The 24,592-nt window shown below is 49.2% G+C and overlaps 1 protein-coding gene across 3 annotated transcripts; it reads right to left on the bottom strand.

Moving 5' to 3' along the window:
• Positions 1 to 880: 880 nt before the first annotated feature.
• On the bottom strand, positions 881 to 24,575 carry Rsph6a (radial spoke head 6 homolog A). 3 transcript variants are annotated; one of them, XM_006993736.4, is made up of 6 exons: positions 23,747 to 24,575; positions 21,263 to 21,494; positions 8,209 to 8,973; positions 7,067 to 7,211; positions 5,442 to 5,559; positions 881 to 1,279 (listed from the first exon to the last, which is right to left on the bottom strand). In XM_006993736.4, exons 1-6 carry the CDS (start codon positions 24,403 to 24,405, stop codon positions 1,042 to 1,044), a joined length of 2,157 nt encoding a protein of 718 aa, XP_006993798.1. In that variant the 5' UTR covers positions 24,406 to 24,575; the 3' UTR covers positions 881 to 1,041. The 3 variants fall into 3 exon arrangements, with proteins under 3 accessions (XP_006993798.1, XP_015842715.1, XP_076428477.1); XM_076572362.1 differs by having other exon boundaries at positions 1,021 to 1,275; positions 23,747 to 24,519; XM_015987229.3 differs by lacking the exon at positions 5,442 to 5,559 and having other exon boundaries at positions 23,747 to 24,521.
• Positions 24,576 to 24,592: the final 17 nt, after the last annotated feature.

Below are 24,592 nucleotides of genomic sequence, written 5' to 3'. Positions count from 1 at the left end.
GGACTGAGCACAACCAAGCAAGCATACATGCATTCCTTCTCTCTACTCTTGACTAGGGATGTTCCTGCCTTGACCTCCCCGCTATGAGGGACCTGGAATTGCAAGCTGAAACAGTGTTTTCTCCCTTAAGTTGCCCCTTGTGAAGGTATTTTATATTTTTATCACTTCAACAGAAGAAAAACTGGTTCTGTTTTGCCATTTATATAATTAACTTATTTACTTATTTATTTACTATTGTGTGAGACAAGGTCTCTAGCTCAGGCTGACCTCCACCTCACTTTGTACCTGAAGAAAACCATGCACCCCAGGTCTTCCCTGCCTCTACCTCTTCCAGGTTGGTATGACACCATTTGTACAGGGGCAAGCACTCAACCGACGGATTGTGAACCGCCATGTGGGGGCTGGGACTCGAACTCAGGTCTTCTGGAAGAGTAGGCAATGTTCTTAACCACTGAGTCATCTCTCCAGTTCCCACCACCCCATAAACAAAACTTTGAGAAAAAACCAAATGGGGCTGGTGGGCCCAAGTTCAGTTCCCAGCTCCCACATCAGGGAGGGGCTCAGAAGAGACATGGTATCTGAACCCCTCCTCTTCTGGCCTCTGAGGGCCTCTGCACACACATTCACAGACACATAAATAAAAAACAAACCTTTAAAAACAAACAAACAAGCCAGGTGGCGGTGGCGCACACCTTCAATCCCAGCACTGGGGAGGCAGAGGCAGGGGGATCTCTGTGAGTTTATAGACAGCTTGGTCTACACAGCCGGATTCAGGACAGCCAGGGCTGCGCAGAGAAACCCTGTCTCGAGAAACCAAAAATAAAGAAATAAACAAGCACACGCAAACACGGAGAGGAATGAATGAGTCAACCACCCAGTATGATGAATGAATGTAACTTAGCGGCTGTGCTGGGGGGGCTTTATTTGGAGCATTGTGTGCCTTCCTACCCGTGTCCTGCAAGGGCAGGGAACAAAGCAACAGAAAAAATACAATCTGTAACTACCAATAAGGGAAAGGCTGTGGGAAAGAGCTCGGTGATCTCAGTCCTCCAGGTCTTCATCCTCCTCCTCCTCCTCGTCCTCTTCCTCTTCCTCTGCGGCTGCCAGGGCCTGCTCCTGGGCAGCCTTCAGGGCCTGCTCCTCCTCCACCGTGGGGTCACTCATCTCCATGATCTCAGGGCCGCTGGGGTACTCCTGCTGAATCGGAGCTGGCAGGGATGGGTTGAAGTTCTCAGGGCTGTATTTGTGACCCCAGCCAATGTAGAGGTTCTCAAACTTCCTAGAGAAACAGGGAGACATTCTCTTGGAGGGTGGGACTAAGCGTGGCATGGCGTCACTGAAGAGTTACCAGTGGGCAGGTGAAAGGTACGCACAGGGTCTCTCTGTCAGTCTGTCCATCCCACAAAGGTTTACTGAGCACCTGTTCTGTATCTAAAGTGGCCATGCCACCAATAAGTGGCAAGGGGACTGGAGAATGAATGTGTGCGTGTGTGCGTGCGTGCGTGCCTGTGTCTGTGTGTCTGTCTGTCTGTCTGTCTGTGTGGGTTTGTGCACATGAATGCAGTGCCTTCAGAGGCCAGACGAGGGCATCAGATCCCTGGGTGATGATTGTTGGTTGTTTTTGCTCTTTTGGGGCGCCTGCCACTCAGCTCCCAAATAAATTACACATGGAGGCTTATTCTTAATTATAAATTCCTGGCCTTAGCTTGTCTTGTTTCTTGCCAGCTTTCCTTAACTTTAAATGATCCCGTCTACCTTTTGCCTCTGGGCTTTTCCTGTTCTCTTACTTCTGTAAATCTTGCTCTTCCTCCGTGGCTAGCTGTGTAGCTGGGTGGCTGGCCCCTGGAGTCCTCCTCCTTTCTGGCTCCTTCCTCTTTCTCCTTTCCTACCTGATTTCTCCTTCTATATATTCTGTCTGTCTGCCAGCCCTGCCTATCCTTTCTCCTGCTTCGCTATTGGCCATTCAGTCCTTTATTAGATCATCAGGTGTTTTAGACAGGCACAGTAACACAGCTTCACAGAGTTAAACAAATGCAACATAAACAAAAGTCATACGCCTTAAAATAATCTTCTACAACACATTGGAGTTGCAGGTGGCTGTGAAGCTGCCAAATATGGGTGCTGAGGAACTGATCTCAGGTCTTCTGCAAGAGCAGTACACGCTCTTAACTTTTGAGACAGGGTCTCACTATCTAGCTCTGGCTGGTGTGGAACATGTGTATGTAGACAAGGCTGGCCTCAGACTTGTACAGATTGCCTACTTCTGCCTTCCAAGTATGGAGAATAACGGGGACATCACCAAGCTCAGCTCTTCATTTGTATTTTGAGGCAGAGTCTCTTCACCAAGTCTGGAGCTCATCAATTCTGCTAGGCTGCCTCACTAGTAAATTCCAGGGATCCATTGATCCCCAGCCCCTCACTGGGGGATTCTAGGCAGGGGCTCTACCACTGAGCCACACCCCAGCCCCTCACTGGCTTGGGCAGCAAGTACCTCACCCACTAAGCCTTCTCCTCAGCCTTTGATGTCTTCTTCCATCACTTACCATCTCTGGGTCTATTGGTTCCTGGTCTCATGTGGTCCCCCACGCCCTCCCTTTACGGATTTCTCATTTCATTCTCAGGGAGTCACAAGGCATATCTGCTATGATTGCAGTCGCCTTACATCTACTGAGCCTTGTTTGAAGATTCAGTTCACACTCTGTCTTGGAGTGTTTCCGTGGACACTAGAGAAGTATGTGTGTTCTGCTGTTTTGGGGTGGAGTGGCTTTGATTTAATTTTAGTTAATTTCAATTTTAAAAATAAAACTGATACTTAATTTGGTTATTGGAAAACCTCCAGAATTCTGGAACAGCTCGGGTACATGCGTCTGCTTTTCCCTCTTTTCTCTCTTTATGGGAGTGTGTCACCATGTATCCTAGACTGGCCGTCAGCTGGAAACTCTTGCCTCGGCCTCTTTGGTGGTTGGATAACAGATATATAACAGTAGCCTGGCTAAGGTTATTTCCCCTAGTGGTACTGGAGGTTGAAGCCAGGGTCTCCCACCGGCCAGAAAAGCACTTAGCTGCTGGGCCACACCCCCAGCCCTTCACTGGGGGATTCTAGGCAGGTGCTCTACCACTGAGCCACACCCCAGCCCCACACTGGGGGATTCTAGGCAGGGGCTCTACCACTGAGCCACACCCCAGCCCCTCATTGGGGGATTCTAGGCAGGGGCTCTACCACTGAGACACACCCCAGCCCCTCACTGGGGGATTCTAGGCAGGGGCTCTACCACTGAGCCACGCCCCCATACCACTGAGCTGTATGTAGCCTCAGCTCTCTTTTTTTTTTTTAATCTTGAAATACATTCTAGGTTGCTCAGCCTGGCCTTAAGTTCCTCTGCAGCCAACGCTGGCCTTGGAATAGTTCATCTTCCTGCCTTGGTTTCCTGATCATCTGAGTTATTGGAATCATGAACCTGCACCACCAGTCCAGCAAGTCTTTCTAATGAAAACTTCATATCCAAACTGAGATTCATTTTACTGGAAAATATATTCCAGATTCTGAAATAAAGAATGAAAAATAGAACCCGGGCGGTGGTGGCGCACGCCTTTAATCCCAGCACTTGGGAGGCAGAGGCAGGTGGATCTCTGTGAGTTCAAGGCCAGCCTGGGCTACAGAGCAAGATCCAGGACAGGCACCAAAGCTACACAGAGAAACCCTGTCTTGAAAAAAACAAAAACAAAACAAAAGTACTGGGTGCTTCTTCTGGAGGACCTGGGTTCAATTCCCAGCAACCACATGGTGGTTCACAACCATCTCTAGTGAGATCTGATGCCCTCTTCTGGCCTGCAGGCATACATGATGACATGCACCTGTAACCCCAGGACTCCAGAAGCGGAGGTTGGAGGGTTGGGAGTTCAAGTCCAGCCAGAGCAGCTTAATGAAACCCTGTGCCAACAACAGTAAGGCTCTTTTGGGGCCAGAGAGACAGCAGCACAAGCCGGACAACCCGAGTCTGATCCTGGAGCCCACATAAGAGGTCAGATTTGGTGATGCACAAGTCTACCTCAGCACTTGTACTGTGGATGGGGTGCAGAGACGTGGAATCATTATCTGCAAGCTCGGGAGCTAGCCTGGAGTACGCAGCACAGCACAGAAACAAGACAGACAGGCTGCCACAATAGGGTGGAAGGTTAGCTCCCCTTCCTGTGGCTTCCACCTCAACATGCGTGACACACACATGCACACACACACATGCACACACACACACATGCACACACACATACATGCACACACACACACATGCACACACACACACACATGCACACACACACATGCACAAAAAAAACAATTAAAGGATTCTTAGGCACTTGTGATTATGCACACCTCTAATGCAACCCTCAGGAGTCAGAGGCAGGTGGATCTCTCTGAGTTCGAGGACAGCCTGGTCTACAGAGTGAGTTCCAGATCAGCCAGGTCTGTCTACATGGTGAGACCATGTCTCAAAGAAATCCCACATAAAACAAAATAAAATCTCTTTTTGGGTTGGTGCGATGGCTCAGCTGTTAAGAATGTTTACTGGTTTCCTGCACCTACATCAGGAGACTCAGAACCACCTGTAACTCCAGTTCCTGGACACCCAGTGCCCTCTACTGGCCACCAAAGGCACCCGCATGAATATGGTGTACATGAACACACACACACACACACACACACACACACACACACACGTAAACAATATACATAACTTTTTCCAGAACACTCTAAAAAAAGACCAAGATGGATGAGTCAATGAACTGATGGATGCATGGATGGACGGACTGATGACGAAGGAATGGGTGAGTGGATGGGAGGGAGGGGAGGGAGAAAAAGGGGCATGAGCATGTAGGGGCCAGTGGAACTCAATTTGACTTTCAGAGGGATTTTTAAAAACTAATGTGTGGCTGGAGTAAGAGGGTTGGAAAAATCCTAGTCTCAGACTCTGGGCAAAAAAATAATAATCCACAAGAATATGGTTGAAGTATCAAGTTTCCATGAATCTCCATCTGGACTCTAAGCCCAGAACGCAACAATGCTGCGCACATTCAGAGTTCAGAGCAGGAAAGCTCTGCCCTCTGGTGGACAGATCTGGCACCGCAGCCAGGCTCTCTGGAGGCTGTGCCGGACTGGGCGGTTGGTGAGCTTGCTTTAGGAACTTAAAGGGACAATTTAAAGGTAAAAAGGATGGAAGTGGAGGTGGCTGCGGATTGTCAATATATATTTTTTGAGGTGGGATCTCTCTGTGTAGCCCTGGATGTCCTGAAACTCGCTCTATAGACCAGGCTGGCCCGGAACTCCCAGAGATCCACCTGCCTCTGCCTCCCGAGTGCTGGGAGCAAAGGTGTGCGCCACCACTGCCTGGCGGGAAGGTAGGACGTCTGTACCGTAGACAGACCCTTGGGTCAAGGCTCAACCGTACTTGCCAATGGCGTAGGCGTAGGCCCCTGGCCAGAGGTTGGAGCGAACGACAGCCACCGAGTACTGCGGGCTGAGGCTGCAGGAGATGCGGGTGGTCCAGGGCGCCAGGTGCATGATTTCTGTGGTGAGAAGGAAAAGGGAAGTGGGGTCAGGGGTCCCCAAGCCCCGCTTTACCACATGGGTGAAGAGACGGAATAGCGGGGACCAGGCAGGAGGTACAAATCACACTGAGAGCCCTGGCTCTGGCCGCTCTCTCTCCTGATGTGGCCCGAGGAAGCCACTTCCCCTGTCCCTGCTTCAGTGAAGGAAACAAGGACACTCATGTCACTTCCCTTCTGGGGCGCGGGTGGGGGGTGGGGGGTAGTGAGGTCTGGTAGCGATGCTTCCAGCAGGGAGCTACAAGCACTCTCTTGCAGGGTACATGGCTTTGAACCAGGGTGCTGTGGCTCATGCTCAGGACCTGGACTGCCCTCCCGGCCACTCCTTCCTCTTCCCTCCAAGTGCCTCAGCCTTGGGAATTCCTGCCATGAATGCAAAATTCAACTTGGCTGCCCCCCTTAGGCGAGGCTAAACTCTCTTCCCCAAGCCTGGGTCAGGCTCAAAAGACTGTCTCCCAGCTAGGTGTAGGGGCACACGCCAGTAATCCCAGCACTGAGGAGACCAGAGGATTGTTTAGAGTTCAAGGCCAGCCTGGGCTACAGAGTGAGACCTGCCTTAAATGGCTGTTGGAGAATATTTTAAGGTGTGTTACTTTTGTTTATGTTGCATTTGTTGAACTCTGTAAAGCTGTCTAAAATACCTGATGGTCTAATAAAGAACTGAACAGCCAATAGCGAGGCAGGAGAAAGGATAGGCAGGGCTGGCAGGCAGACAGAATATATAGAGGGAGAAATCTGGGAAAAAAGAAGTAGCCAGGAGGACTCCAGGGGCCAGCCACCCAGCTACACAGCCAGCCATGGAGGAAGAGTACGATTTACAGAAGTAAGAGAACAGGAAAAGCCCAGAGGCAAAAGGAAGATGGGATAATTTAAGAGAAGCTGGCTAGAAACAAGTCAAGCTAAGGCTGGGCATTTATAATTAAGAATAAACCTCCGTGTGTGATTTATTTGGGAGCTGGGTGGTTGGCCCCCCCAAACAGTAAAAAAAGGCCAACAACAAAACAACAACCCCATGACAGCCCCCCAGAAAGAGAGAAAACCAGGGAAGAGACTCTGGTCATGGTCAAGTGCCAGACGAGGCTTGGTGACAAGATGGACACATTCCCCCAGACCCAGTTTGCTTGCTTGTTTGTTTGTTTTAAAACAGGGTAGCAGGGGTTGGGGATTGAGCTCAGTGGTAGAGCGCTTGCCTAGCAAGCGCAAGGCCCTGAGTTCGGTCCTCAGCTCCGGGGAAAAAAATAAAATAAAATAAGCACACAGCCAGGCTGGTCTCAAACTCCATGCATTGCTGAGGATGCCTCAGGAGCCTCCGGCTTTTACCTCCCTAATGCTGGGGTGACTTGTGCTCCCAGGGCTGGCCCAATGACCACTGCACCGAGGCTCTGTAGGTGGGTGACATCCATGTTTCCTTCCACCCCACCAATCCCTCACAGGCCAGCACGGCACCTGCCCCCAAAGAAGGACTCACCTGCATCTTCCGAGAGAGGAGTCAGAAGAGGAGGACCGACCTCTTGCTCCACCTCCTCCATGGCCTCGTCCGCCTTCTCTTCTTCCTCCCCTAACTCCTCCTCTTCCTCTGTCTTCTGCATTGGGTTCACCCACGTACAGCGGCCCTGGGGGGGGGGGTGCAGTGGCAAACTCAGATGGCACCCTCCGACAAAGCTTAGCCTACTGTGGGAGAGAGCGGAGGGAGAGCCCGACAGGCCCCTGGAACACTGGTCCTGGCCCCAGTGAGCACCAGGGTGCTGGACACATTGCGGAGAAAAGAGACCTCGGTCTTTCTGCTCTGGGACCGCTCTCATTCAGCAGTTGATTGAATGAATCAATTCACTAGTGAATTAATTAGATGTTCCCAGCTGGGCCAGTGAGATGGTTTAGTGGATAAAAGTGTCTACGGAAAAGTCTGACATCATGGGTTCAATTCCCAGGACCCACATGGTGGAAGGAGAGGACCGACTCCAGAAAGCTGTCCTCTGCCATCTACAAACACAATTAACATGTAATAAATTAAAATGTAGTTACAAAGTCCTTGCTCCCAACAATCTTCATGGAATGACTAAAATCCAAGGCTGATGTCAGGACCCAGCAGGCACCAGACACAATCAGCATCATCGCCACCTGTCCCCATTCAAAAATCGCAAAGACACATTCTGCATAGGTAGAGAGTTGGGTAGATGAATGGGGGGGGGCGATGTATGAATGGATAGACGGTTGACAGACATGTGGGTGGTTAGATACACTGATGAATGGACTGGTAGGTGAACAGATCTGCGGTTGGGAGGGAGGGTAGCTGGGTGAAGGGTTGGTTGATGTGTAAGTAGATGAATGGATGAATGGACAGATCACTGGATGGGATAGATAGGTGGATTCAAGGGAGAAGGATGGGTGGATAGACCAATGAATGGATTGATCCATGATTGGATGTTTGGGTAGATGGATGAGTGGGTGAGTATAATACTAGATGGATGGATGGATGGATGGATGGATGGATGGATGGATGGATGGATGGATGGATGGATGGAGGTTTGGACAACCGCCAGCATCATGCTCTTACCATACAGATGCTGGGCTGGATTGGGGTGGTTCCTGGTTGGGGCACTCGGTCCTCACCTGAGGCAGGATGTGCTGCGTGTGATGTACCCAGTTGGCCATGGAGTCCACGAGCTCCAGCACTGGGATGCCCTCAAAATCGGGGTTCTCCTCGAACGAGTCGCGCCCGGCGCCGCCCTCCTCCTCCTCATCGCCCTCCTCCTCGCCGAACTGGTAGAAGCCCAGCGGGCTGATGTGCGTGGCGGCCGAGATGCGCGCAATTTGTGCGCGCAGGTAGTTGGCCTCGTTGCCGGGGAAGGGAGGGTAGCTGACGACCGGCGTGTCCAGGAAGCCCGTGAAGAACTTCTTGATCTTGCGCGCGCTCACGATCTGCGCGGGCGTCACGTGCGGCAGGCGCGTCCACGGGCGGCCCGGCTCGTTGCACACGAAGTACAGGTACTTGTTGGCGCCGGTGCGGCTCTCCTCCTTGGGGATGACGGGCGGCGGCTTCCACTGCGGCTTGGGCACCACATCCACTACCTTCTCCTCATCCTCCTCGCCCTCCTCCTCACCGTGCGCCTCCAGGACCTCGCCTCCCTCGATCAGCTCCTCCACCTCCTCCTCCTCGCCCTCCTCCTCGCCCTCGCGGAACTCCACCTCGGCCACCAGGTAGCTGCGGCTCAGACCCAGGATCTTGCCCCAGAAGCGGCACGTGTGGATGGGTTGCTGCTCCACCAGCTGCCTCAGGGCCATGAAGATTCGGAAACTTTCGTCCGAGCTCAGCCCCACGCCCGCCTGCTCGAAGTAGAAGGCCATCTCCATGATGTTGGGCACCGGGCTGTCCGTCTGCACGGGGATGGGAGAGAGGATGGAAGGCTGGAGGCTTCGGAGCCTGATTCTCCTGCCACCGCCGGGGTCGCGGGGATGGTACTCGGGTCAGCAGCCTCAGCAGTAAGACCCCAGCCAGCCCCGCAGACCGACTCCTCCAGAGTTAAGAAACTTGGGCTAAAGCCCCCAGTTTGGGGAATGTCCCCAGGGAGGGTGTCCCTTGATGCAAAGGGAAACAAACAAACAAACAAATAAATAAAACCACACCGGGAGAAAATCCTTTTCTCTTTGTTCTGACCGAAATGAAGGATGGAAAGCCTGAAGCCACAGTAGCCCTTTGGGTACCCACAGGTAATGCATGCGTGGGTGGCCATACCCTATACCCTAATAGTAATGGCGTGAAAGGTGGAACTGTCCCTCGGGCGCACCGCTGGATTGCGCTACTACCCGGGTCTTCTTTCTTGTTCTACTGGACGAAAAAGCCACTATTGCCAAGCACGGTGGCGCATGCCTTTAGACCCCGCACTTGGAAGGCAGAGGGCCGATGGATCTCTGTGAGTTCGAGGCCAGCCTGGTCCACAGAACGAGATCCAACCAGCCAGGGATACGTATCAAGACTGTCTAAAAAACAAAGCCACTGTGAATCATGGTGTCTGTTACTTAAAACGCAACACATTGCCTCCTTTTCCACTGTGTTCTTGGTTCGTGAAGGCGGGATGGAGAATGGAGGGCGGGAGGGGCCGGAAAAGGAAAGCTTGACATGAGTCCTGGGGGTGGGGGTGGGGTGGAAACAGCTGTCGGGAAGAAGTGAAATAAATGTGTGTCTGTGGCTTGTGCCCTCTGCGGGTCACCCACCAGGGCTCTTGCCTTCCTCTGAAGAGTGCCCGCCATTCGCTCAGCAGTGGGGGAAACGGGCCACAAAGCTCCACACTCCTGTCTAGCAATATCGAAACAGCCAGTGGTGCCCTGAGCTGAGCCAATGCAGCTGAGACCTCTGGCTGGTTGCGGGCCATCTTTGGAGTCTCTGCCTGCAGATTCATGAGGCGTTTTTCATGTGTGCGGGGTGTGTGTGTGTTTGTGTGTGTGTGTGTGTGTGTGTGTGTGTGTGTATGCAATTAGGATTGGCATTCAAAAGCCAGGCGGTGGTGGCCCATGCCTTTAACTTAGCACTCGGGAGGCAGAGGCAGGTGGATCTCTGTGAGTTCGAGGCCAGCCTGGTCTACAGAATGAGTTCCAGGACAGACAGGGCTACACAGAGAAACCCTGTCTTGAAAAAGAAAAAAAAAAAAAGAAAAAGAAAAAGCAAAAAAAAAAAAAAAAAGAAAAGAAAAGAAAAGAATTGCCATTCAAAATAAAAAAAAAGAATTGGCATTCAAAATGGATGCTTCACATTAAATATTAGGCTTTCAGTAGCTAATATATTTTATGCATTATCTACCGCCAAAACCAAAAACCCACGACAGTATTTTAGAACTAGAAAAGTAGTTATGTCATCTTTCACAACCCCTGTTCATTACCTGCAGTTTCTCCTCATCCCTCTAGCCAGCATTTCCTGTTCTCTTGCCCTCCTGTTACACTGTATCCATTCATACATTTTACATACATAATGGCTGTGTTCCACATAGGAGGGCTAACATCAGGGTTAGTTATGTTTCTGAGATTGTGGCCTCACAATATTATACATTCCAAGTCCATCCATTTTGTTTGGTTTTTCGAGTCAGGGTTTCTCTGTATAGTTTTGTGCCTTTCCTGGAACTCACTTTGTAGACCAGGCTGGCTTCAAACTCACAGAGATCCGCCTGCCTCTGCCTCCCGAGGGCAGGGATAAAGGCGTGCGCCACCACTGCCCAGCTTTTGTTTCAGGTTTTAGATTATTCAATCCCTTTTGAGTTGGTTTTTGTACAAGGTGAATGTGGATCTAACTTCAGTCTTCTGGAGGCAGAAACCCCGTTTGTTGACTAGGCTGTCTTTTTTTCCAAAGTCTGTTTTTGCCTCCGTTGTCAAAAACTAAGTATCCATCCTTTCCTGTTCAATTTCTGGGTCTTCGATTCCACGCCATTGGTTTACTGGCCTTTTCATGCCAGTACCAGGCTGTCTTTATCACCAGAGTACTACGGTATGATTTATTGAAATTTTTTATACAATATTGCTGCAAGCCACAAAAATATATGAAGTAGGCCGGGCAGTGGTGGCGCACGCCTTTAATCCCAGCACTTGGCAGGCAGAGGCAGGTGGATCTCTGTGAGTTCAAGGCCAGCCTGGTCTACAGAGTGAGTTCCAGGAAAAGGTGCAAAGCTACACAGAGAAACCCTGTCTCGAAAAACCAATATATATATATGAAGTAGGATTTCAGCTGATTATGACAAGCTAATACTTGGAAGAAGCCAAAGGCCTTCCAGAGGTCAAGCTGAGGGTCAAGGAGCCATGGTGATATTTGGCTTTTGATTATCAGCTGTTTCCTGTTGTGAGTTTCTTGTGTGCTATTGTAGCTTTCCCATAATTTATTGGCCTCGTTTCCCCTCTACTAAAGGAATATTTAGATAATCTTCTGTGCTGACAGCTATGCACAGCCAGAACCCCAGTTCAAGCCTCCCTGTAATTGTAGTCATTGGCAGCATCCGGCCAGGTCCATCCTTGGATGGAGGAAAGGATCTTATCAGAGATACCTCTGTACTCTAAGAACAGACTTAAGCATCCAGATTATCTGTTTGAGAAGGCCTAATGGATGTGCTAATTAAGCTTAACTTTCTCCTTTCCAAAGTCTTATCTCTAGTTTTAGATCTACCCTTAACAATTAACTCTCGGGGTTGAGGATTTAGCTCAGTGGTAGAGCGCTTGTCTAGCAAGCACAAGGCCCTGGGTTCGGTCCTCAGCTCTGGGGAAAAAAAAAACCCAAAAACCAAAAAAACAATTAACTCAGAACTAAAGGGTTCCTCCTTACAGGTACATCTAGCTGTGATGGAAGTTGCCTAGCCAAGTTGCCTAGCGACAGAGCACACTCGCCAGAAACAGCAGGAGCAGAGATAGCTTGGAGAGATAAGGGTCAAAGGGATAAAAAAGCAGTTTTATTTTTAGAGAAGGACTGGATGGAAAAGAGAAGAGAGAACGGAAGAGCTAGATGGGTAAGAACTGGAGAGGAATGGATTGAGATGGGGAAGAACTAGATTGAAGGGCTAGAAGAGAGTACTAGGGGAAGGAGATGGAAGATGAGGAAGAGCCAGAAGGGGAAGAACAAGATGAGAAAGAAGATGGGAGAGGAGCTAAGATGGGAAAGAACTAGATGGAAGAGAACCTAGATGGGGCAGCACTAAGATGAGAGAATTAAGATAGAACTTAGAGGGGACAGCAGATTAATGTAAGGAGAAATCAGGCAAGAAAGGAGCTAGGCATGAGAGCAGAACTGAAGCCATGTAGATAGGATTTTATCCCAGAGGAATGTAGTACATGGACAGAAGAGCTCAGTGTCTTAGATTCCTTTCCTGAAAATAATTCTCGCCGTTCATAGCTTCTCTTCTGAGCCCCTGGGAAGAAGATTATTAAAGCTGGTCCTTAATAATTTTCGAGACAATATGTTTTGGTCATATTCTCTTCTCCCCACTCCAGCTCTTCCCAGATCCTCCTCCCTACCCACCCCATTTCATGCATTCTCTCTCTCTCTCTCTTTCTCTCTCTCTCTCTCTCTCTCTCTCTCTCTCTCTCTCTCAGGTTTAGTATTGTAACATCTCTGGCAGGATTCTCACTCCTTGGTATTTTGTGCTTCCACATTATTTTTATTTATTTATTTATTTATTTATTTATTTATTTATTTATTTATTTTTGAGACAGGGTTTCACTAGCTGTCCTGGAACTTGCTCTGTAGGTCAGGCTGGCCTCAAACTCAGGGATTCACTTGTTTCTGCTTCCTGAGTACTGGGATTAAAGGCATGAGCCACCACACCCAACCTCACAAGAATTATGTTGGTTTTTTTTTTTTCTAAATCTGTGAAGTTTTACATGGGATTGTCATAGGGATTGTATTAATTTTGTATAATAATTTTAGTAGCGCAGACATTTTCACAATATTAATAATGCCTACCCAGGAACATGGAATGTTCTGTCATCTAGTATTTTCTGTGATTCCCTCTTTCAAATATCTTGCTATCTTGGTTGTAGAGATCTTTCATGTCTTTATTTAAATGTATTCCTAAATACTTAATTGGGGGGGGATCATTTTGAATGGAATTTTTAAAAAAAGTTTATTTATTTATTTATTTATTTATTTATTTATTTATTTATTTATTTATTTATTTATTTATTATGTATACAGCATGTATGACTGCAGGCCAGAAGAGGGCACCAGATCTCATTATAGATGGTTGTGAGTCACCATGTGGTTGCTGAGAATTGAACTCAGGACCTCTGGAAGAGCAGCAGTCAGTGCTCTTAACCTCTGAGCCATCTCTCTCCAGCCCTTGAATGGAATATTTTTCTAATTTCTAACAATGTTCTGAGAGTAGTCAGTATAAATGAAGCTATTGTTTGTGAGGTTTTGGTTTTGTTTTGTTTTTGATTTCTTGAGACAGAGTTTCTCTATGTAGCCCCTGGCTGTACTGAAATTCACTCTGTAGACCAGGCTGGCCTGAAACTCACAGAGATCTACCTGCCTCTATCTCCGAGTGCTGTGATTAAAAGCATGCTCCACCACCATCTGGCTTTTTAAAATTTATTTATTATGTACACAGTGTTCTGCCTACATGCCAGAAGAGGACACCAGAAAGAATTATAGATGGTTGTGAGCCACCATGTAGTTGCTGGGAATTGAACTCAGGACCTCTGGAAGAGCAGCCAATGCTCTTAACCTCTGAGCCATCTCTCCAGGCCCTGGCTTTTTTTATTATTATTATTATTATTATTATTATTATTATTATTATTATTATTATAATTATTATTATTGATTTTGTATCCTGAAACTTTACTGTGTTTATTAGGTCCAAGAATTTTCTAGTCAACTCAATAGGGACTCCTCTAAAGAACCATGTCATCTGCAAAAAGAGAGTTTGACTTTGTCCCTTCCTATTTTTATGTCCTTTATGTCCTTCTCTTGGCTAATTGCTACAGCCATGACTGCAAGCAACACACCGAATGAGAGGGACAGTGGCCATCCTGGTATGATCCTGATTTTAGAGGAAATGCTCTCAGTCTGTCTCCATCTGATGTAATGTTGGCTGTAGGGTCGATGGGTAAAGCCCTTTATTATTCTGAGGTCTATTCCATCTGTTCCTAACAGCTCCAGAACTTTTATCACAAAAGCATGTTGAACTTTGTCAAATGCCTTTTCAGAGCCGACTAAAATAGCCATGTGTGGTTTCTGCCCTAGAGTGTTTATGAGGGATCACATTCATTGATGGATGTGTGTCGAGTCAGACTGACCTTGCCTCTCTGGGATGAAGCCCACTTGGACATAATGTATGATCTTCGTGTGCTCCTGAAATTGGTTTGCAAACATTTTATTAAGAAGATTCACATTGCCAGGAGGTGGGGGCAGCGCACGCCTTTAATCCCAGCACTTGGGAGGCAGAGGCAGGTGATCTCTGTGAGTTCAAGGCTAGCCTGGTCTACAGAGTGAGGACAGCCAGGACTGTTACACAGAGAAACCCTGTCTCGAAAAGCCTAAATAAATAAATAAATAAATAAATAAATAAATAAATAAATAAATAAATAAATGAATATTTTATGTTCATCAGAGAAATAGGTCTGTAATTTTCTCTCTTTTTTTGTAGAGTGTTCTTTCACTTTCTATTTTATGAAACAGGTTAAGAAGAATTGGTGTGAGGTTTTCCTTGGAGGTTTGGTAGAAGTCAGCAGTGAACCCACCTGGTCCTGGGTTTTTCTTGTCTTACTAACAGCTTCAGTCTCATTGCTTGTAACAAGTCTGCTTAAGATTGCACACACACACAGACACACTCACATGCACACATGCAAGCATCTTCAGGGCTTAATTTTAGTAGATGATATGCATTTAGAAATCCTTCCTGGGGCTGCAGAGATGGCTCAGCAGTTAAGAGCACTGGCTGCTCTTCCAGAGGACCCAGGTTCAATTCACAGCATCCACATGGCAGCTCACAACCGTCTGTAACTCCAGTTCTAGGGGGTCTGACACCCTCACACAGACATACAAGCAGGCCAAACACCAATGCACATAAAAAAAAAAATTTCCATTTCTTCTGGCTTACCTAGCTTTTCAGAGTTAAGTCTTCATGGAAATTTCCAGCCATGTTCTGTATTTCACTGGGGTCAGTTGCAAGGACACCCTTTTGATCTCTAATTTTTATTAATTTTTGTCTTCTCCCTCTTTATTTTGTCAGATTAGCTAAGGACTTGTGTATCTTGCTTTTCAAATGACCGATTCTTTGTTTGGCTGGGTTTGTGTGGTGTTCTTTCATTCTCAATTTCATTCATTTCTTCCCTCCTCTCCCTCAGTGCCATCGCTGTTTGGGATCGGCCACGTTTGGGATCAGCCACGTGCGTTTCGAGATCCTTGTACACATCATTAGGTTATTTATTCGATGTCCCTCGGCTTCTTTCACACACTTTCTTTCACTTATCGCTATTAGCTCTCCTCTTTAGAGCCTTGGCTGCACCCCAGGGCTTCAGACAGGATGTGATTGCATTTTCATTTGCCTCTGGGGATTTTTTTTTTTCATTTCCTTTTTGACTTCTTGGATGACCCACTGTTCATCCAAACGTGTGTTAAGACTCCAGATATTTTTGTAGTTTCTCTTGTTGATTTCTAATTTTATTACATTATGATATTGTAGGAATTCTCTCTCTCTTGCTCGCTTGCTCTCTTTTTGTATTGAAACGACTTGTGTCCTTTGATGTGACTGACTTTGGAGAAGGTTCCATATTCCGTATATATCTGTTAAGTCCAGGTCATCCATAGAATATTTTAGTCTGAAATTGAATTGCCTTTTTTTTTTTTTTAATTTGGAAGACCTAGCTAAATTTGAGAGTGGAGCATTCGTTGGTGGGGCTGGAGAGATGGCTCAGCGGTTAAGAGCACTGGCTGCTCTTTCAGACACTGGAGTTTGATTCCCAGCACTCACATTGGGCTGCTCACAAACGCCTGTAACTCCATGTCCATGGGATCAGATCCCTTCTGGCCTCCAAGGTCACCTGCACACATGTGGGCATGTTACACACAGGCACAGATGCATAAACAAAAAGAAAAAACATCTTTGAAAACAATGCAAGCCAGGTTTGTTTTCAAGACAGGGTTTCCCTGTGTAGCCCTGTCTGTCCTGGAACTCACTCTGTAGTCCACGCTGAAAACCACAGTTATTAATATGCCAGGATCTCCATGTGATGTTCATGTAGCCTCAAACTCAACTCTACATCCTGCCTCGGCCTCCTGAGTCCTGGGATTACAGGCGTGCACCACTGTGTGGAAACCTCCCTCAGTCCAGGATGTTACAGTGTGTTTGCCTCGATGTCACTGACAGTAGCCTCACGAGATGGCTCAGGCTGTAAAGCGTTTGCTTTGCAAGCTTGAGGACCCAGTTCGATCCTTAGAACCCTGTAAACAGTCAGGTGTGGCGGCACAGGCTTGCAGCCCCACTGGGGAGGCAGAGACAGGTTCCTGGATTCATTAGTCAGCTCTCCTAGTCTAGCTGGCAAGGGTGTTTGGATGTGTTCCAGTGAGCACATCATCTTTTTAAAATACATTTTGTGTGAATGGGCCTTTCGTGCCATGCATGTCTGTGTGCTATGTATGTGCTTGGTACCCTAGGAGGCCAGAAGAGGGCATCAGGTCCCCCAGAACTGGAGTTACAGATGACTGTGATCTGCCATGTGGGTGCTGGAAATCGAACACAGGTTTTCTGGAAGAGCAGCCAGTGCTCTTAACCACTGAGCCATCTCTCCAGCCCCTACTCTTTTTTTTTTTTTTTTTTTTTTTTTTTTTTTTTTTTTTTTTTTGAGACAGGGTTTCTCTGAAGCCCTGGCTGTCCAGGAATTTTCTTTGTAGCCCTGGCTGGCCTTGAACTCAGAGGTCCACCTGCATCTACCTCCTGAGTGGGGGGATTAAAGTCGTGCGCCGCCGCCGCCGCCGCCGCCGCCGCCGCCCGGATGCACATGGCATTTTTTAGAACCCTGGATCCACGAGCAAATGGTGTCGTGCCACACTACAGCCAAAGGAGGTCGGTATGGCCAGCCCTTCTGGCCACTGTTGTGGAATCAAGTGTGGACAAGCACTCCAAATGACAGAGTCAACTCCTTTTTTTTTTGCTTTGTTTTTTGTTTTTTGAGACAGGGAGAACATGGAACATGTCTTGCTAGTCTTAAATTGCCTATGTACACCAGGCTGGTCTTGAACTCAGAGATCCACCTGTTTCTGCCTCATGAGTGCTTCCATCAAAAGCATGTGCCACCACATTAGATTGGCCCTAATCTGCTGGGTGTGGTTGGATGGAGGGAAAAACCAGCGACATGGTCCCCAGAGATCATTTTCTGGTGTGTCTGGGTTTCGGCACTGGTTGGTCGGACACTCAGAGGCCACCTGAACATGTCTTACTCTGTGATGAGCCTTGACTTGCTGGAAAAACCAAAATCTTGATTCTTCTTTCTCTCATCCTGTTTCTACTGTTAGGAAAATCCCAGCTGCCATTTGTGACCATGCTGTTTTGTTGTGAGACAAGGACCTTACATTACCCTTAAACTCACCCATGTAGCCAAGAGTGGGCTTGAACTTCTAACTTACTGGCTCCACGTCCTAAGTGCTTGGATTACAGGCGTGTCCTACCACAACCAGTCAATGTGGTGCTGGGCGTTGAACCCAGGCCTGCATGCATCCTCGATAAGCACTCTACCACTGCGCTATGTCCCTATATTTTTTTTCAGTGCTAGACATCAAACCCAGAGCCTTTTGAATAGTGAACAATCTTTCTTCCCCTAAACCACGCCCCCAGCCCCTCACTGGGGGATTCTAGGCAGGGGCTCTACCACTGAGCCACATCCCCAGCCCCTCACTGGGGGATTCTAGGCAGGGGCTCTACCACTGAGCCACACCCCAGCCCCTCACCGGGGATTCTAGGCAGGGGCTCTACCACTGAGCCACACCCCCAGCCCTCACTGGGGGATTCTAGGCAGGGGCTCTACCACTGAGCCACACCCCAGCCCCTCACTGGGGGACTCTAGGCAGGGGCTCTACCACTGAGCCACACCCCAGGCCCTCACTGGGGGATTCTAGGCAGAGGCTCTACCACTGAGCCACACCCCAGCCCCTCACTGGGGGATTCTAGGCAGGGGCTCTACCACTGAGCCACACCCCAGCCCCTCACTGGGGGATTCTAGGCAGAAGCTCTACCACCCAGTTATACCCTCAGATTGGATTTTAGAGGGGAAGATTTAAGATGAGATCTCGTAGCTGGTCAGTGGTAATGCACTCCTTTAATCCCAGCACTGGGGAGGCAGAGATAGATGGTTCTCTGAGTTCAAGGCCAGCCTGGTCTACAGAGTGAGTTCCAGCACAGCCAGGGCCACATAGAAAACAGACAGGAGTTCCTGTGGTGTGAAGTAATGTAGGTGACAATTCCAGGCAGTGGAGGATGGACCATCCCATCAAAGTCCTTGGGAATTACAGCTAGCAAGAGACACAATGAGAAAAAGAGGAGCCCTACCCCAGCCCAGATGTGGCTCCGTCTCTTCCCAAAAACAAGCACAAGCACAGGCCACGGATGCCTACAGTTTTTCTCTCTAGACGTTGAATTCAGAACTCTGGGACTGCCAGATGGTGGCGGCAGCGCACGCCTTTAATCTCAGCACTTGGGAGGCAGAGGCAGGCAGATCCCTGTGAGTTCGATCAAGGCCAGCCTAGTCTACAGAGTGAGATCCAGGACAGGCTCCAAAGCTACACAGAGAAACTCTGTCTCAAAAAACCAAAAAAACCAAAAAAAAACAAAAAAACAAAAACAAAAAAAACAAAAAACAAAGGAACTCTGGGACTGGGGACATAGCTATCATGACACGGAGACTTCTTATTAATTATGAAAGCTCAGCTGATAGCTTAGGCCTGTTCCTAGCTAGCTCTTAGAACTTAAATTAACCCATCTCTATTAATTTATGTGCTCCCACGTGGCTTGTTACCTCATCTCCTACATGTCATGATTCCTCCATGTCTCCCCGTGACTCTGCCCTTCTTCTTCCCAGTATTCTCTCTGCCCTGAAAATCCTGCCTGGTTATTGGCCATTTAGCTTTTTATGAAACCAGTCACAGTGACATATCTTCACACAGTGAAAAGGGACATTCCACAACAGCCTACTATGCATGAGAAGGACCGAATAAACCCTGGAAGCTCATGACTGTCATCCCAGCCCTCAGGAGGTAGAGGCAGGAGGATCAGGTATCCAGTGCCATCCTTAACTACCTAGCAAGTTCAAAGCCAGGGATATATCAGACCCTTTGTCAAAACCTGACCTCCCAACCCTGCAAAAATAAAAAAAGAAATAAAGAAAACAACTGTCCCCAGTTCTAAGGAGCTGGGTCTCAGCCTTCCAGAGCCCATCAAGGCATGAAGTTCACACAGGGTGGGACTCGGAGGGAGCAGTGAACCAAGGTGTGTGTAGAACCTCCCCCAGGGATGGTTTTTGGTCATTGTTTTTTTCGAGACAGGGTTTCTCTGTGTTGCTTTGGAGCCTTTCCTGGAACTCAGTCTGTAGACCAGGCTGGCCTCGAACTCACAGAGATCTGCCTGCCTCTGCCTCTGGAGTGCTGGGACTAAAGGTGTGCGCCACCACCACCCAGCCCCCAGGAATGTTCTATTGAGGCAGGGCCTCCTGGGATCTGGAGCGAAGTGGGGAAGGACAGCTAAGGGATAGCCTTCAAAACATAATCTTTTCTTATTTATAAGATTTAATTTTTTTTTTATGTGTATGAGTGTTTTGCCTACATGTATATCTGTATACCATGTGTGTGCCTGATGCTCTAGGAGGTCAGAAGAGGGCACCAGATCCCCTGGAACTTTCCCATCCATTTTTTTTTCTTAAAAACAGGGTCTCATGTAGCCTAGACTGGTTGACCAGATGACTGTGAGCTGCCATGTAGAGATGGAAAACAAATACAGGTCCTTTTGGAAGAGCAGCCAATGCTCTTAACTGCTAAGCCATCTCTCCAGCCCCTGGTTATACCTTTAAAAATATAGTTTCTTGTTTGTGTGCAAATCAGAGGACAACTTGTGGAAATATGCTCTTCTGCCAGCACATGGGTGGGTCCTGGGGAACATATAGGTTGTCATGCTTGGTGGCAAACACGTTTACCCACTGACTCATCATCATTATAATTAGGATACTAGCTCACTCTGAGTCCTGGAAGGCCAGAAACCCCTCTGAGTTGGCCACATTAGCTTCAACTCATAACCCTCTTACCTCAGCTCTCCTGGGCATTTCTACCTTTTTTAATTTTTAATTTTTAATTAATTAATTTATTTATTTTGTTTTTCGAGACAGGGTTTCTCTGTGTAGCTTTGTACCTTTCCTGGGACTCGCTTTGTAGCCCAGGCTGGCCTCGAACTCACAGAGCTCCACCTGCCTCTGCCTCCCGAGCGCTGGGATTAAAGGCATGTGCCACCACCGCCCAAAACAAGAAAACAGGGTTTCATGTATCCCAGGCTGGTTGACCTGGAACTCACCATGTGGCTAAGGATGACCCTGAATTTCTGTTCCACCTCCCAAGAGGTAATGTTACAGGTGTGTGCTACCCAACCCAGTTTACGCAGCACTGGGGAGGGGCCCAGGGCTTTGTACCTGTTGGGCAAACACTACCCACTGAGCCATGTTCCCAGTCCCTCCCCCAGACTGCATCACTCAGTTCTGGAACAAAGGACTGTGGCCTTAAATACTCTGAGGAGGGTAGAATATTCTTGGGTCATAGGGGGAAAAGTTCTTAGCAGGCCTTAACTTATAAATAGGCAACTGAGGCAGGGGGAGAGGAAGGAATGGATTCTGAGTTGAGAGACTCAGAGATGATAGGAAATGTTTGTGGAGGGGGCGATGGTGAATCATTCTCATGAGATGGGAGACCGGGCTCCCTCACGTGACAGCCAGGGGGCGGTTTCGAGAAGGCAGAGCCAGTGCCTGTCCCTTGCTCCTAAACCTTGTGTGGTGTCCCAGACACTGCTTCGGGTGGACCCCTCCCCAGGCACGGCAGACACTGTATTGCCAGTCACTTCTGTTTGCACCCTCAGCCGACTGTGGCGTGGCGTAGGCCAGTCCGTCCCCCGTCCCCCCCCCCACTCTCCCCCGCCCCCCCACCTCTCCACACCAGCTCACTCACCACCTCCTCTTCCATTTCCTGTTCGCCTTCTCCTCCACCCCTGCCGAACAGGGCCTTTTGCTTCTCGGCCATCTCGTAGGTGGGCTGCATCTCAGGATCGTCCCGCAGCGTGTCCAGCTTGGGGTGGAACCATTCCCACTGCGTGTTGCGGTTCAGAGTCTCCAGGATGGACAAGGGGTCCTCGGGCCGCTGGTTCAGGATCTTGGTCAGCAGGTTCACCAGGTGCTCATACCTGCCTCCCAGGAGGAGGGGGAGATGGGGGATATCGCTCGCTCAGTGCACTGAGCCTATTTGGGGCCTGTCCCTTTGTCTACTGCTAGGGACATAGGAGGAAACAGAAAATGTCCCTGCCCAGGTGGAATTGACATTCTGATGATAGACGCAAATGACTACATATAGCCAAGATGGGGTGCTAAGACCTCCCTTCCATCCTTCTCTGTAGCAGGGTCTCACTATGTAGCCCAAGCTGGCCCTAAACAAGAAGTCTGGCTTCATGACTTCTATTTAATATTGTTTAAGTGCTCATAGCCAATGCAATAAGGCATGAAAAGGAAAAGGATTCAAATAGAATAAGCAAAATTGTTTAGGTTCACAGACAATGCCTGGGGTTGCAGGAAGATCCTGGGGTGGGGGTGTGCCTGGTATACTGGAAAAAGATGGAGTTTTAGTGTAGCCAGAACGGGGTAAGGAAGATTAAGAATGGAGAAGCCAGAGTAATAACAGTCCCATGATGGTTTCCACCCATCAGTCCAAGCACCACACTGAGCATTTGGGAGCATTATTGAATACTTGCAACAACCATCTCTCCCTCTCCCTCCCTCTCTCTCTCTCACTCACTCACGCACACATACATAGTAATTTTTTAATTTAGATTTTATTGTATTTTTATGTGTACAACTGTTTTTGCCTGTCTGTATTTATACCATATGCATGCCTGATGCTTACAGGGGTCAGAAGTTGCTGGGATTTCTGGGTGCTGGAAACTGAACCTGACTCCTCTACAAAAGTAACAAATGTTCAAGATTTATTTATTTATTGTTTATAGTGTTCTGCCTGCAGGCCAGAAGAGGGCGCCAGATCTCATTACAGAGGGTTGTGAGCCACCATGTGGTTTCTGGGAATTGAACTCAGGACCTCTGGAAGAGGAGCCAGTGTTCTCAACCTCTGAGCCATTTCTCCAGGCCCCTAAATTATATATATATATGTTTTTCGAGACAGGGTTTCTCTGTGTAGCTTTGCACCTTTCCTGGAACTCACTCTGTAGACCAGGCTGTCCTCGAACTCAGAGATCTGCCTGCCTCTGCCTCCTGAGTGCTGGGATTAAAGGCGTGCGCCACCACCGCCCGGCTACCTAAATTAATATTTTAAACATCTTGAAAAGGCTGGAAAGACAGCTCTGTGGTTAAGAGTACACACTGCTCTTGCAGAGAACCAAGACTTTGGTTGCCAACACCTACGTCAGGAAGTCCACAACTGCCTAACTCCAGTGCCAGAGTATGCAATGCCCTCTTCTGTCCTTCACAGGCAATGTGTTCACATGTGCAAACACACACACACACACGCACACGCAGAGAGAGAGAGAGAGAGAGAGAGAGAGAGAGAGAGAGAGAGAGAGAGAGAGATGAAACCTTGGAAAAAGAAGTGAGACTGGCCAGGGCATTTCAGGAAGAAACCTTGGAGCTCTCGAGACTGGAAACGTGGGTTGAGGAAACACATGCAAGTTAGTTTTGAGTGGATCTGGAGCCTGAGGTAGAGAGTAAGTGGTGAGTGGAAATTGCGTATCCACTGTAGGCAGGGTGGGGAGCCACACCTCCTGAGTGTCCTCTTCCAGTCAGCAGGGAGCCACAGCAGGTTCTCAGCACAGGCGGGGTGGGATCGGCCACATGCTTTAGGCAGCCCTGTCTCATCCTCTTACTCCCCCTCCCCCACCGTGGTCCGGACACAGCAGCGCCCTTCCACGGCCTGGCTGTGCCCTATGTCTGGACCACTCTTCCTCTTGTTATGTGCAAGCTGCTACCCCCAGGTCCCTCCCCGCGTCACCTCCTAAGCCCTTCCCATTGACTCTGCCACGTTCAGCATTCGTACTTCATTCTCTACAGCACACCTAATGGAAGAGGGAGGGGACCATGACCGCAGCTCAGTGACTGACAACCACCCTCCTCAGACAGGGAAGCTAGTAGACAAGAACAGGGCCCTGGGAGCCAGAAGCCTTGCTCTACGATGCTGGCTCTACCACTTCCTGTGCTGTGTGATTTTAGATAAGCAACCCGACCTCTCTGGTTCAGTCTGCTGCAGATCTGTGAACCCTTGGGACTAGATGTTAGGGTGGGGTGTGCTGGCACGGAGACGGCACCTGTTGCTACTCCTCCCTCAGTTCTCTGCCAGGTTAGATGATGTCCACAGAGACCCCACACCCACGGCAGCCTTGGCTAAGGGCCCTTCCCAGCCTGCGGCCCACCTTCTCCACCCCCAACCTCCTCTCACAGGCTGAGGCTGCAGTTCACGCTGGTCTGCAGCAGGTAGGCCTTGGCGTTCTGCACTGCCAGCTCGCGGGGCTCAGGGTCGGGCACCTCTCCGACGAAGGGCATGAAGCCCAGGTCAGAGGGCCCTGAGTGCAGAGTGGGGTCGTCCCTCAGGTATGGCCCGTGCTGCACGGCCTGGCCCATTAACTGGTCCTCTCGCGGGTACATGTTGAACTGGCCCAGGATGCTGGCGCCCGGATCCGGGTAGGTCTCCAGTTGTTCTAAGAGGCCCTGTCCCTGAGGGAACTGCTGCATCATTCTGTTCTCATCCAGGTAGGACTGTGGCGAGAACTCCATTGGAAAGCCTGGTGGGTAGCCTAAGCTCATGGACCGGTTATACTCCATGTCTTCCTCGCCTTGGTTATCTGAGGTCAAGCTGGTCCTCTGCGGCCAGTGAGGCAGGGTAGTCGCCTGCAGGTCCTGACTGCCCTGACTGCTCCGGCTACCCCGACTGCCCCGCTGCGGAGGTTTGCGCAGCACATCGTCCAGAGTTCGGCGAACCCCGTCCTCTGAGACGGGCAAGAGAGGCTGCGAGGACTCTCGACTGCGTCCCCTCTCTGAGCTTTGAGAAGTCTTCCGGCTTTGGGATGAGGGGTCGGCGTTGGGTGGTGGCTCCCCCATGTTTCGAAAGGGTGTGGATCTGTAGGAGGAAGGCTAACCAGTGGGGGCCGCGCCTGCAACCTGTACCCTGCCTGCCGTTACATTACTAGCGCGGGGCGCCTGCAGGGTGGGAGCCGGGTGTGCGCAGGCGCAGTGTAGTACTGCTCCGACTTCGGTCTCTAGTCCGCTGCAGAGAGACACTGCAGCC

The sequence above is a fragment of the Peromyscus maniculatus genome, chromosome 1 (assembly GCF_049852395.1).
Source record: "Peromyscus maniculatus bairdii isolate BWxNUB_F1_BW_parent chromosome 1, HU_Pman_BW_mat_3.1, whole genome shotgun sequence".
NCBI lineage: Eukaryota > Metazoa > Chordata > Mammalia > Rodentia > Cricetidae > Peromyscus > Peromyscus maniculatus.
This window is presented reverse-complemented; position numbering and strand designations above follow the sequence as displayed.

Bases quoted from the DNA above. Each gene is read 5' to 3' on its own strand.
- Rsph6a (XM_006993736.4), bottom strand. From the start codon at position 24,405: ATGGGGGAGCCACCACCCAACGCCGACCCCTCATCCCAAAGCCGGAAG. The intron at 8,974-21,262 runs GTGAGTGAGCTG...ATCCCCGTGCAG, and splicing joins AGGAAATGGAAGAGGAGGTG to ACGGACAGCCCGGTGCCCAA. The intron at 1,280-5,441 runs GTACGGTTGAGC...CTGTTTCTCTAG, and splicing joins TACGCCTACGCCATTGGCAA to GAAGTTTGAGAACCTCTACA.